This window comes from Phyllobates terribilis, unplaced genomic scaffold, assembly GCF_046119375.1.
Source record: "Phyllobates terribilis strain yellow unplaced genomic scaffold, ASM4611937v1 Scaffold_11__3_contigs__length_659146591, whole genome shotgun sequence".
Classification (NCBI taxonomy): Eukaryota; Metazoa; Chordata; class Amphibia; order Anura; family Dendrobatidae; genus Phyllobates; species Phyllobates terribilis.
In genome coordinates this window covers 566,280,805-566,294,418 of record NW_027362771.1, presented here as the reverse complement: position 1 = coordinate 566,294,418, position 13,614 = coordinate 566,280,805, and the positions used below count along the sequence as shown (strand labels likewise).

Below are 13,614 nucleotides of genomic sequence, written 5' to 3'. Positions count from 1 at the left end.
GAGGGAGTCTTGATAATTGCCAATAATTTCCATCTATTGTCTATTCCATTTGCACAACAGCATGTGACATTGATTGTCAATCAGTGTTGCTTCCTAAGTGGACAGTTTGATTTCACAGAAGTTTGATTTACTTGGAGTTATATTCTGTTGTTTAAGTCTTCCCTTTATTTTTTTGAGCAGTGTATATATTTTTTAATGTTGTATTTTGTTTTTCTTACTTATTTTTTTGCTTTTACTTACTTTATATTGATGTGATTGTACAGTATTATTGAGTAATTATATTATTAGAAAAATTACCTCTTCGGTTATAACAATTTTCTCCAAAGCAGCTGTGAGGGTTTCGGGTTCGTGGGCCATTGTTCCGGCGGGGAGGAAGGATTCGACTGGGTAAGACTGGAGTGCCACATATGTAACATGGACATGAAAGTCCCATCTGTGAGAATCCCCTGCAAATGGGAAAAAATACCGGGTGATTATGCACACAAAAGGTCAAATGGAGCTCAGTGGACCCTTGATGTAAGGATAATTCTCCCTGCACCTTTTAGGCATTTAAAGAATATTCTTATGACAATGCCATAAAAACCAAAAATCAGAAAAGTCCCTCTGTGATGAGAATCGTCTATTCCATCCATAGTCCACGCTCAGGATCACATTTCTTCTCCATCTTTATGACTTACTTTCTTATGGGCCCAATTTATTAAGGTCACTTTTCCTTTTTTTTTCGTCTTTTGATTTTTTCATACTTTTTTTTTGGAGCCAAATTTTTCAAAATGCGGTCCATGAATTTGGTGTGAAATCGAAAAAGCTGTTTAGTTCCAAGTCACCATTGCCGTTTCTCCACTTTTCTGGAGTAATTTTCACCTTTTTAGTGACTTTTTTAACTGCACTTTATTTTATGTCACTTTTTATGTTGTCTTTCTTTTGTACGTCTTTTTTTTTTTTACTTTTCCTTTGCTTATTGAGATGTTTTAGACAGATTCATGAAATGAGACTTTTTACCAAATGTCACATTTTATGGCGCATCTCACGCCAGCTCCCTGAACGGAGTAATGTTTCTAGTGCATTTTTCAATTTGGCGTATTTTTTAGGGCTTTTTAAAGGATTTGCAACTTTTGGTGCTAAAATTGACACGCAAGGTGTGGGAAAGACTAAGTGCAACATGAAGGGAAGAGGAAGCACAAACACTAGGGAAAAGGGGAGTGGAGACCCCTAGGCAGATCTAATATCACCCTCCCTACCCTATCCACATCAATCACCGAGCTGGACCCTAAACCCTGTATATCCCTAGAGCTTGGCCCTAGATAGGGAGGGGGAGGGGTGAGCACTGGTCAGGCCCCACCACAAACTAAAGACTACAAGGTAGACAAACAAAGAGGTTTAACTTAGCTTGAGAAGACACCAGAGAAGTAACTGGTCCAGAGAAGAAGCCAACCAACAGCTAGTGCTCCAAGCATGCACAAAAGAACATAGAAGTATCACCGGCAATTGTCTGGAGCAAACTGAGAGTTTTTAACTCTCATGCAAGGGTGTGTCAATCAGCAGCAGGAGGGAGGTGGCTGCTGGATATTAAAGGAAGAAGGATTAAGAAGGTGTCTGCAATGCCAAGCGCAGTGACCTTCTACAGTCAGATCCAGAGCGTCTGTCTATTACACCTGACACACCCGTGACAAAAATGTCACAAAAACTGGTTAATAAAAAAGAAAAAAAAATGGCATTTTTATTTTATTCTGCGTCAAATTCAAGAATGGCCATTTTGAAAAATGTGCCTCAAAATATGTCAAACAAATATCACTTGACAAAAAAAGAGAAAAAGTCTTCAATAAATCACAAATGATTAACAGGGCCCTTTATTTTTGTCTTTTAACAGTTTTTGAGGCTGTTTCACAGCAAAAAATCGCAAATCCTTAAAAAAAGAAAAAAGTCAGAAAAATGCCTTACCTTACTCAAGGGGTCGAATGGAGTGAGATGCACAAAAAGAAATGCAACATTTGGTAAAATTTTATGAGTATTTTATGAGTCTGTCTAAAACATCTGGATGAGCAAAGTTGTCGAAGAAAAATCAAAAAGGCTTAAACAAAAAGGAAAACTTAAAAAGTGGCCACTAATAAGGAGCAAATTACTCTTATGTCTCCAGCTTTTTTGCCATATAATGACATCAGTAGCAATCATGTGCTGGTTTACACTTATATTTTAGGTTTCAGATACCTTTCTACCTTAGAGTTGACCTTCTTTGGACATAGAATTAAAATATTCACTATCTGTTTGCCATTAGAGGGAGCTAAAGAGCAGAGTGCATACAGCTTACACTATAATAAAGTCTATAATAACACAGAATGCAATAAACTCCCTCTAGTGGTGGCTTATAATGGTAAGCTTTCAAAACTTAATTAAAGGGGTTGTCCACTTTTAAGGTAATTTTTTGTTAAATTGGGGGCTAAAATTCATTTTTGCAATTGAATTTCATAAAATATTTTGTACCTTTAGGCTTTTAATGGCTCAATGTTTCTTTGTGCATTCAACTGTGATGTAATCTGTGGCTGTAAATCAGCTGAGAGGAGCTCAGAAAAAGAGCTCCCGGTCAGACCTTCATTGTGTGCTGACTGAAGGTTTCTCAGTTAACTCATTCCGCTGCCAGCAAAAGGTGTAAATTTTTTAATGAAAGTAAATTGCAAAAATAATTTTTCAGTAAGAAAAAAAAAAAAACAACAACTGTAAAAACCTTTTAATACAGGAAATTATTAGGGAATTCCTTACTTAAATGTGCGATTGCAGTTACGGCAGTGGAACTCGGCAAGCCCCCACATCTTGTCAAGAGGAACAGGGTCGTATTTTTTGCGACAGCTGCGACACTTGGACACCTAGATAAAAGAAGGGACAGTATTTAATTTGGCATAACCCTGTTCTTTTAGCTCCTTCCTGACATACATGGACAGCGCATGGCCGATGCGGGTTTATGGAGCATGCGCAGCAGCTGAACTCACTTTATACAAAGCGAGGATCGGCCTCTAACAGCATCGACCAGAGTGAGCTCCGATTGCTGCTGTTTAACCACTTAAAGGCCACTGTCAAAACAAAGGATTGCAGTATATTGCATAATTGATCCAATTGTAGGTTCAAGTCCCCTAAGGGGACTAAAAAAAAAAAAAACATGAACGTTTCAATCACCCCCTTCAACCTTCCCAATACAAAATAAGCTTGAGTCGCCATTTTCCGAGACCCAGTTTTGGGTCGATGGAGCTGTGTGGGGGCCTATTTTTTTGCATCCTGAGATGCCGTTTTTTATTGATACCATTTTGGGATAGATACGATGTTTTAATCACTTTTTTTTTTGCAGTGGTTTGGTGTCCTAAAAAAAAGTAATTCTGGTGTTTAGATTTTTTTTTCTGATCACGCCGATCGGGTTATTCATTTTATATTTTTATAGAAAGGACTTTTACGGACGCAACGATACCAAATATGTGTGTATTTTTTTTTCATTTCTTTATTTTTAATGTGGGAAGAGTGTGGGTGACTTGTACTTTTATATTATTTTTATCACTTTATCACCGCAATTAATAGTCCCCTTAGGGGACTTGAACTGATCATCTGATCGCTTGTACTATTCGCAGCAATACCACACAGCACAGCTATGTATAGCAAAAAATCATGGTCTCCTATGAAAGCAAATCATGGGCTGGTTTTCACAGCAGAAAGCCATCATTTGCCATAATTTTTTACATTTTTTAGTCCCCCTAGGGCACTTAAACCTTCACTGCAATACTACAGGATATTAGTATATAGTATAACTGACGTTATCCAATGATGCCGAGCTCGAGCCTGAGCTTCCCAGGAGGACAAAGCCAGCAGCCATGGGACCTTAATCGGGCTCTGAATGCCATGTCTAACCCATCGGCTCCCCCACCATCATGCAGGCCATTTTATGTCACTGCTGTTACCGAGATTGACAACAGCATTTAAATGGTTAAACAGCAGCGACTAGCGGTAGCTCTGGTCGCTGCTGTTAGAAGTGGATATCGGCTGTGAAATACACCTGATGTCTGCTTGGTACGGAGCGGAGTAGGCTGTATACAACCCGCATGTGATCAGTGATAAAAATGTAGGTCACAGGGCAGTAATTTTGTAAAATAATTCAGAATTTGTAGTGATAATGAGCAGCTCTCTCTTCCCCTCTACCAGCAGAAACTCTCAGCATGACCGTAACTCAACCATTAATTAGATAAAGCATAGACTCTGGGGAAACGTCCATCAAGTTAGAGTATAATAACACTCGCCTCCTTCCGCTGAGGAACCCGTCTCCACCACATCTTGTCACAGTCTTTGCACGCAAACTGTCTGTCGCTGGAAGGAATCCGGTTTTCGGAGGCGTTGTTAAACATCTTCAGATTTTTTTCCGTCAGAGGCAAACACTTTAATTTTGCAGCCAGTTCCTGGGAATATATTGTTATATCGAGGCATGAGTCCAAGGATCGCTCGATCACAATGGTATACGAGTGAGGATCGAAAACTTTATTACATTAAAAGAGCCGTCATTTCCCATAATGCCATGCACTGTCGCGTTATCCCTTATGTGAGGCAATGCAAAGGTCGACCTTCAGTGATGGTATAGAATCTGTCAGAACAGTGCACCTCATTAAAGGGGAAACATAATACTGTGTTGGGAAGCTGTGGGAGCATCATACTGTGTTGGGGGCTATGGGAGCATCATACTGCGTTGGGGGGCTGTGGGGGTATAATACTTTGTAGGGGGGCAATGAGGACATCATACTGTGTGGTGGGTTATTATATATACTTAAATGGGTGTTTTCAAGTTCTTAAATTGCTTTAATAGGTTAGACAGAATGAAAATAAGCAAGTTTGCAATTGACTTGCTTTTTCTATCTGCTGTCATTCTCCTGCGATGAGAGCTTTTATCTTTTATAGTGTACAGCTCATTTCCATGCAGCCCACTCTGTAGTGCTGGCCCAGAGGGGCAGTAGTTACATTTCAAAAGAGGGGTTAACGCAACATACCAGTCAGCTCTCTCCATCCAGTCCATTGATTTCTATACAACAGTTATCCACTCACTTCCCTCTGATCTTCCACAGCTGTAAATGCCTGACAGCTTTCAAAGCAGGTCTGATAATCACTGCTCTCACTGTCCAGCTGTGTGCTTGTTCAAATGCCCTGTTATCTCTATGTGTAAATACAGTGATAGCAGTGTAGACTCGGAACACACCACAGATTACTGAATGTGTTACAGCAGACCTTGTGCTAAGCGTTATAGTTCTACTAATACTACAGTTCTACTATTCACCAGAGCTGTCACTCAAAGAGGAGAGCCCGCCCTGCCAGAAACCAGGAAGCAAGGAGACTGCAGAGGACTGAGCTGCTCAAGAGACAACTTCAGAATACCCCTTTAAGACAGAATAACAGGAGCAGTAAGATTACCTTTAGAAAAAGCAGTAAAATATATGGCTTTGATTAGCTGCTACTGATAAGAATATAAGCCGTATCATAACACGTATTAGCAGTAGCAGCGAGTCAACAAACTTAATTCTGTTCAATATTAAATGTTAAAATGAATATCGCCGATTGACTTGTATACATTGGATTGGCACTCGTTAACAGGCCGAATTAAGCTCATGTAATTGGACCTTAACCCTATGTAATTTTGTGAATAAAACGGACTGTCCCTTTAAAGCTAAAAGTGAAAGTTACATATAAATGACCAATCTATGATAAATTATCACTGCGTCATGAACTTTACCTTTATATCCTTGTCACAGCCCAAATCTCCCTAAAAAAACGGAAACACAGATCATTTTACAAAATCAATAATGATACAACAAGAGATACCGTGTAAGGTGTCGCCATTCTAGAGTTTTGTCTTATTCAGAAAAAAAATACATTTTTAAAGGTTAATTTTATGTTCTTAAAAAAGGGGCCCCGCTGATTGATTAATCAAGATCCCTGCAGGAGGCAGACTACTCATGTACTGGAAAACTATTCATTTCTAATAGCACTAATGTAATACCTTTTTATACCTGTGGGGGCACTGCAGGGAAAAGAAACACTTGCTGTCAAGATTATATCTGATCTCTAGCTGTCGAAGCAGTGACAAAGACTGTGACCTGCTAATATACCAAAAAAAAAAGAGGATAACCCCTAGGAAAATATCACTATTGAAAGTAGTTTGAAAGTTTACACAAAGTGCTAAGTAGCATATCAAAGCACATGTAAAAAAACACGTAAAAATAGTGCAGATATGGCGTTAAGGTGTGACTTAAAGAGGACCTTTTACAGGGGCAAAAGTCCAGTTTTTGCTATTATTTTAATCCTGCAGATCGCTCAAAGATTTTGCTTTTTATTATTTTTAAATCCGTTATACGGTTCCAGAAATATGGATCTTTTTATTGGTCGACACATTTTTATGTATTTTTCCCACAGGGGGTGTGGCTCACAGATCCTCGGGGGTGTGGCTCACAGATCTTCAGGGGTGTGGCTCACAGATCCTCGGGGGTGTGGCTCACAGATCCTCAGGGGTGGGTCTTTAGGATGCTTAGCATCATTACCCTGTGAACCACGCCCCCCTCCTTGTATAGACTATAAAAAGTAGTACTGAATAAAAAGGCTCATATCTCTAGAACCGTATGGCGGATTTTAAAAAGGCAAAAACCAAAACACTCAGAGGAGCAGCGAGAATAAAATAGGTTAAAAAAACTGGGCACTTTTGACCTGGTGACAGGTTCTCTTTAATTAAAGATTATTCTGTATTTGTAGTCTGAGCTCCCACAATGCCCCGTTCTAAATGAGCTCGCAAGGCATTACTATAAACTGGGAACATTAGAAGAAAGTGTGATGGTCTGGACAGTGAGTTTCACAAAACAGGTGCAGCACAAGAGAAGACTTAGGTCTGAATTTAGGTTTGGATCAGAGTAGAAAAAAAGCATATTTTTATGTAATTTAGCATTACAATTAAGTCCTCTTTTAAAGCACAAGAGTTATGTATCTGTGTAGATCTAAGTCGGGACATTCCAGTACCACATACCGGGTTATGTATCTGTGTAGATCTAAGTCGGGACATTTCAGTACCACGTACCGGATTATGTATCTGTGTAGATCTAAGTCGGAACACTTCAGTACCATGTACTGGGTTATGTATCTGTGTAGATCTAAATCGGGACATTTCAGTACCACGTACCGGGTTATGTATCTGCGTAGATCTAAGTCGGGACATTTCAGTACCACATACCGGGTTATGTATCTGTGTAGATCTAAGTCGGGACACTTCAGTACCACGCACTGGGTTATGTATCTGTGTAGATCTAAATCGGGACATTTCAGTACCACGTACCGGGTTATGTATCTGCGTAGATCTAAGTCGGGACATTTCAGTACCACATACCGGGTTATGTATCTGTGTAGATCTAAGTCGGGACATTTCAGTACCACGTACTGGATTATGTATCTGTGTAGATCTAAGTTGGGACACTTCAGTACCACATACCGGGTTATGTATCGGTGTAGATCTAAGTCGACACTTCAGTACCATATACCGGGTTATGTATCTGTGTAGATCTAAGTCGGGACATTTCAGTACCATGTACCGGGTTATGTATATGTGTAGATCTAAGTCGGGACACTTCAGTACCATGTACTAAGTTATGTATCTGTGTAGATCTAAGTCGGGACATTTCAGTACCACATACCTTTGGTATGTCACCATCCTTCTTCATTTTATTTATCACATTCTGAAAGAGCAGAAAAGTAACATCACTATGTTATCATAGCACAAAACAAAAAATCAGAGTAAGGGCAAATGTCCTCCCTGAAGCCACGCACCAGTGGTGGAGGTCGTTCTAGTGAGAGACCCTTAGACCTCTTTTTTTTTCTCCCTCAATTGACCTTTATTTTTTCTGTGTGTTGGATCCATTTTGGATCTGTGTATCAGTCGTTTTTCACATATGAAAAAAAATTAAGAGATTTTTCAAATCTTCTCTTACCAAAAATAAATCCAAAGGCGGTGAAAGTAGAGATATACGTCCGCGCCGCTGAAAGATCCTCAAGTCAGGAACATGTAATAATATCCTTGTTTATTGGTAAATGCCTACGCGTTTCTGGGTGTTCCACACCCCTTCATCAGGGCACCAACAGATATATCAATGTTTGATAGTTTGATATATCTGTTGGTGCCCTGATGAAGGGGTGTGGAACACCCAGAAACGCGTAGGCATTTACCAATAAACAAGGATATTATTACATGTTCCTGACTTGAGGATCTTTCAGCGGCGCGGACGTGTATATCTCTACTTTCACCGCCTTTGGATTTATTCTGGTCCTGTGGGACACCCATTGGAGATCCGCTGCAGCTGCTTTTTATACGTTATGGTGGTTGTGTCCTTACACAACCAAACCAGGTGAGCACCACCTTTTTATTTTTCATTCCTATGTCTACAGGTGAAACTCTATTGGTCTTTGCGCTCTCTCTCTCTTTGTACTTACCAAAAATAAGGACAGCGCTCGGATGAAGAGAGATGGACGAATCGTCCTTTAACTATTTTTATTTGTTACGAATTTCACCCAAATTTTGGATTATGCAGAACCTGAAATTTTGGGGATTTGATTCACATGAATACAGCACAATGGGGCCATTTTTTGCAGTCTTCTTTTGCGGTCGGGGAAATACACTATACTTATCTGTCCTAGTTCCTGTCCTTGTCACCTCCGCTGCAACTTCCCGGTCCTCCGAGCCAGTCTTCAGCTCTTCTCAAACTTGCTCAAAACGAATTTTGGGAGATTTACACATCTGTTATTTTTTCAGAAGGGCGCTCCAGCTATGAGATGTATTTTTCGCCGATATTACCTTCTATCTTTGCTCGGATTTTTATACTGACTAATCACTAACTGAATTTGGCTAACTGACCCCTCTGTACCGCATCCGGACTGCTGCCCTTTACATCAATGGATTTTGGCCAACATTAACCTTGTTTATTGTTTGTGCCCCCCATACTGAGAATTTGCTTCTGTTCTGCCCTGGCATGAATTTTCTTAAAGAGGCTGTAGATTGAAAACAGCCCCATAGAGAAAATATGGCCACTTGTAAAGGGGCTAAAAATTCCCCTCTCTACCAATCAGAGCTGGTCCCTGCGGTTGGACCGCCCCTGAGGATCGCTGATTACTTGTTTTCACTGGACAACCCCTTTAACTAAACCTGCCAATTTCGGAGGGACCGGCAGACCATCTGATGAGTGTAGGGGACTTTTGGCAGTTCACTAACAGGTACTTTTATTCTCGGGTATGTAAGCTTCCGCCAGATATTTCTTTGTCTCCTCTTTTCATTGAAAACCAATGTTTACATGTATCGAGAACCCGGGATACAGAGCTTCTGTCCTCCGACTTCATCTGCAGGGCGAGACTCAGGCGGCCCCCACACACATTAGATGGTCGGCAGATACCACCGAGTCTGCAGACTTTATATCTCTGCATGTAATTTCTTGCGGGTATGTACAGAATGTATAACATGTCTCACCATCGCCACCTTGTCTTTTTTTAAATTGCTTCTCTCCTCTTGATCAAAGTCTATAAAGGAAATACAGGAGGAGAAAAATTAATGGACTCAAAATTAATGGACATGTGTATTATCTATGTAACTTTGTAAAGATTAACAGGAACAGCAACAAGTAGGCAGATGATAATGTGAGGAAGGTTCAAAGCCCCCAGAACATCCTATATGGGGCACTGGGCTGTGTCCAGGGAATAGAGGGCAGACGTCTGTGTCGGGGAGTAGAGGGCAGCGGGCTGTGTAGAGGGATAGAGGGCAGCGGGCTGTGTAGAGGGAAAGAGGGCAGCGGGCTGTGTAGAGGGATAGAGGGCAGCGGGCTGTGTAGAGGGATAGAGGGCAGCGGGCTGTGTAGAGGGATAGAGGGCAGCGGGCTGTGTAGAGGGAAAGAGGGCAGCGGGCTGTGTAGAGGGAAAGAGGGCAGCGGCCTGTGTCAGGGGATAGAGGGCAGCGGGCTGTGTAGAGGGATAGAGGGCAGCGGGCTGTGTAGAGGGATAGAGGGCAGCGGGCTGTGTAGAGGGAAAGAGGGCAGCGGGCTGTGTAGAGGGATAGAGGGCAGCGGGCTGTGTAGAGGGAAAGAGGGCAGCGGGCTGTGTAGAGGGATAGAGGGCAGCGGGCTGTGTAGAGGGATAGAGGGCAGTGGGCTGTGTAGAGGGATAGAGGGCAGCGGGCTGTGTAGAGGGATAGAGGGCAGCGGGCTGTGTAGAGGGATAGAGGGCAGCGGGCTGTGTAGAGGGAAAGAGGGCAGCGGGCTGTGTAGAGGGAAAGAGGGCAGCGGGCTGTGTAGAGGGATAGAGGGCAGCGGGCTGTGTAGAGGGATAGAGGGCAGTGGGCTGTGTAGAGGGATAGAGGGCAGCGGGCTGTGTAGAGGGATAGAGGGCAGCGGGCTGTGTAGAGGGATAGAGGGCAGCGGGCTGTGTAGAGGGAAAGAGGGCAGCGGGCTGTGTAGAGGGAAAGAGGGCAGCGGCCTGTGTAGAGGGATAGAGGGCAGCGGGCTGTGTAGAGGGAAAGAGGGCAGCGGCCTGTGTAGAGGGATAGAGCGCAGCGGCCTGTGTAGAGGGATAGAGGGCAGCGGCCTGTGTAGAGGGATAGAGGGCAGCGGCCTGTGTAGAGGGATAGAGGGCAGCGGGCTGTGTAGAGGGAAAGAGGGCAGCGGGCTGTGTAGAGGGAAAGAGGGCAGCGGGCTGTGTTGGGGAGTAGAGGGCAGCGGGCTGTGTAGAGGGATAGAGGGCAGCGGGCTGTGTAGAGGGAAAGAGGGCAGCGGCCTGTGTCAGGGGATAGAGGGCAGCGGGCTGTGTAGAGGGATAGAGGGCAGCGGGCTGTGTAGAGGGATAGAGGGCAGCGGGCTGTGTAGAGGGATAGAGGGCAGCGGGCTGTGTAGAGGGAAAGAGGGCAGCGGGCTGTGTAGAGGGATAGAGGGCAGCGGGCTGTGTAGAGGGAAAGAGGGCAGCGGGCTGTGTAGAGGGATAGAGGGCAGCGGGCTGTGTAGAGGGAAAGAGGGCAGCGGGCTGTGTAGAGGGATAGAGGGCAGCGGGCTGTGTAGAGGGATAGAGGGCAGCGGGCTGTGTAGAGGGATAGAGGGCAGCGGGCTGTGTAGAGGGAAAGAGGGCAGCGGGCTGTGTAGAGGGAAAGAGGGCAGCGGCCTGTGTAGAGGGATAGAGGGCAGCGGGCTGTGTAGAGGGAAAGAGGGCAGCGGCCTGTGTAGAGGGATAGAGCGCAGCGGCCTGTGTAGAGGGATAGAGGGCAGCGGCCTGTGTAGAGGGATAAAGGGCAGCGGCCTGTGTCGGGGATAGAGGGCAGCGGCCTCTGTAGAGGGATAGAGGACAGCGGGCCGTGTAGAGGGATAGAGGGCAGCGGCCTGTGTAGAGGGATAGAGGGCAGCGGCCTGTGTCAGGGGATAGAGGGCAGCGGCCTCTGTAGAGGGATAGAGGGCAGCAGCCTGTGTAGAGGGATAGAGGGCAGCGGCCTGTGTAGAGGGATAGAGGGCAGCGGCCTGTGTAGAGGGATAGAGGGCAGCGGACTGTGTCAGGAGATAGAGGGCAGCAGCCTGTGTAGAGGGATAGAGGGCAGCAGCCTGTGTAGAGCGATAGAGGGCAGCGGACTGTGTCAGGGGATAGAGGGCAGCGGCCTCTGTAGAGGGATAGAGGGCAGCGGCCTGTGTCAGGGGATAGAGGGCAGCGGCCTCTGTAGAGGGATAGAGGGCAGCGGCCTGTGTAGAGGGATAGAGGGCAGCGGCCTGTGTAGAGGGATAGAGGGCAGCGGACTGTGTCAGGAGATAGAGGGCAGCAGCCTGTGTAGAGGGATAGAGGGCAGCGGACTCTGTCAGGGGATAGAGGGCAGCGGCCTCTGTAGAGGGATAGAGGGCAGCGGCCTGTGTAGAGGGATAGAGGGCAGCGGCCTGTGTAGAGGGATAGAGGGCAGCGGACTGTGTCAGGAGATAGAGGGCAGCGGGCTGTGTAGAGGGATAGAGGGCAGCAGCCTGTGTAGAGCGATAGAGGGCAGCGGACTGTGTCAGGGGATAGAGGGCAGCGGCCTCTGTAGAGGGATAGAGGGCAGCGGCCTGTGTAGAGGGATAGAGGGCAGCGGCCTGTGTAGAGGGATAGAGGGCAGCGGCCTGTGTAGAGGGATAGAGGGCAGCGGCCTGTGTAGAGGGATAGAGGGCAGCAGCCTCTGTCAGGGGATAGAGGGCAGCGGCCTGTTTAGAGGGATAGAGGGCAGCAGCCTGTGTAGAGGGATAGAGGGCAGCAGCCTGTGTAGAGGGATAGAGGGCAGCGGCCTGTGTAGAGGAATAGAGGGCAGCGGCCTGTGTAGAGGGATAGAGGGCAGCGGCCTGTGTAGAGGGATAGAGGGCAGCGGCCTGTGTAGAGGGATAGAGGGCAGCGGCCTGTGTAGAGGGATAGAGGGCAGCAGCCTCTGTCAGGGGATAGAGGGCAGCGGCCTGTTTAGAGGGATAGAGGGCAGCAGCCTGTGTAGAGGGATAGAGGGCAGCAGCCTGTGTAGAGGGATAGAGGGCAGCAGCCTGTGTAGAGGGATAGAGGGCAGCGGGCTGTGTAGAGGGATAGAGGGCAGCAGCCTCTGTCAGGGGATAGAGGGCAGCGGCCTGTGTAGAGGGATAGAGGGCAGCAGCCTGTGTAGAGGGATAGAGGGCAGCGGCCTGTGTAGAGGGATAGAGGGCAGCGGCCTGTGTAGAGGGATAGAGGGCAGCAGCCTGTGTAGAGGGATAGAGGGCAGCAGCCTGTGTAGAGGGATAGAGGGCAGCAGCCTGTGTAGAGGGATAGAGGGCAGCGGCCTGTGTAGAGGGATAGAGGGCAGCAGCCTGTGTAGAGGGATAGAGGGCACCAGCCTGTGTAGAGGGATAGAGGGCAGCAGCCTGTGTAGAGGGATAGAGGGCAGCAGCCTGTGTAGAGGGATAGAGGGCAGCGGCCTGTGTAGAGGGATAGAGGGCAGCGGCCTGTGTAGAGGGATAGAGGGCAGCAGCCTGTGTCAGGGGATAGAGGGCAGCGGCCTGTGTTGGGGATAGAGGGCAGCGGCCTGAGTCGGGGATAGAGGGCAGCGGCCTGTGCAGAGGGATAGAGCGCAGCGGCCTGTGTAGAGGGATAGAGGGCAGCGGCCTGTGTAGAGGGATAGAGGGCAGCGGCCTGTGTCGGGGATAGAGGGCAGCGGCCTCTGACGGGGAGTAGAGGGCAGCAGCCTGTGTAGAGGGATAGAGGGCAGCGGCCTGTGTCGGGGATAGAGGGCAGCGGCCTCTGACGGGGAGTAGAGGGGAGCAGCCTGTGTAGAGGGATAGAGGGCAGCGGCCTGTGTAGAGGGATAGAGGGCAGACGCCTGTGTCGGGGATAGAGGGCAGCGGCCTCTGACGGGGAGTAGAGGGCAGTGGCCTGTGTAGGGGGATATAGGGCAGCGGCCTGTGTCGGGGATAGAGGGCAGCGGCCTGTGTCAGGGAGTAGAAGGCAGGGGACTGTATCAGGGGATAGAGGGCAGCGGCCTGTGTAGAGCTATAGAGAGCAGCGGCCTGTGCAGAGGGATAGAGGGCAGCAGCCTGTGTAGAGGGATAGAGGGCAGCAGCCTGTGTAGAG

General features: G+C 46.6%; 1 protein-coding gene across 1 annotated transcript in view; it reads right to left on the bottom strand.

Moving 5' to 3' along the window:
- SHFL (shiftless antiviral inhibitor of ribosomal frameshifting) overlaps positions 1-13,614 on the bottom strand; it is a 43,463-nt gene that overhangs the window by 6,714 nt on the left and 23,135 nt on the right. Inside the window, exons 3-8 of the mRNA XM_073654129.1 lie at positions 9,509-9,558; positions 7,689-7,730; positions 5,747-5,776; positions 4,272-4,427; positions 2,755-2,858; positions 298-446 (exon numbers count right to left, since the gene is read on the bottom strand). Of these exons, the coding sequence (XP_073510230.1) occupies positions 298-446; positions 2,755-2,858; positions 4,272-4,427; positions 5,747-5,776; positions 7,689-7,730; positions 9,509-9,558 (531 nt within the window). The remainder of the gene's footprint in view (positions 1-297; positions 447-2,754; positions 2,859-4,271; positions 4,428-5,746; positions 5,777-7,688; positions 7,731-9,508; positions 9,559-13,614) is intronic.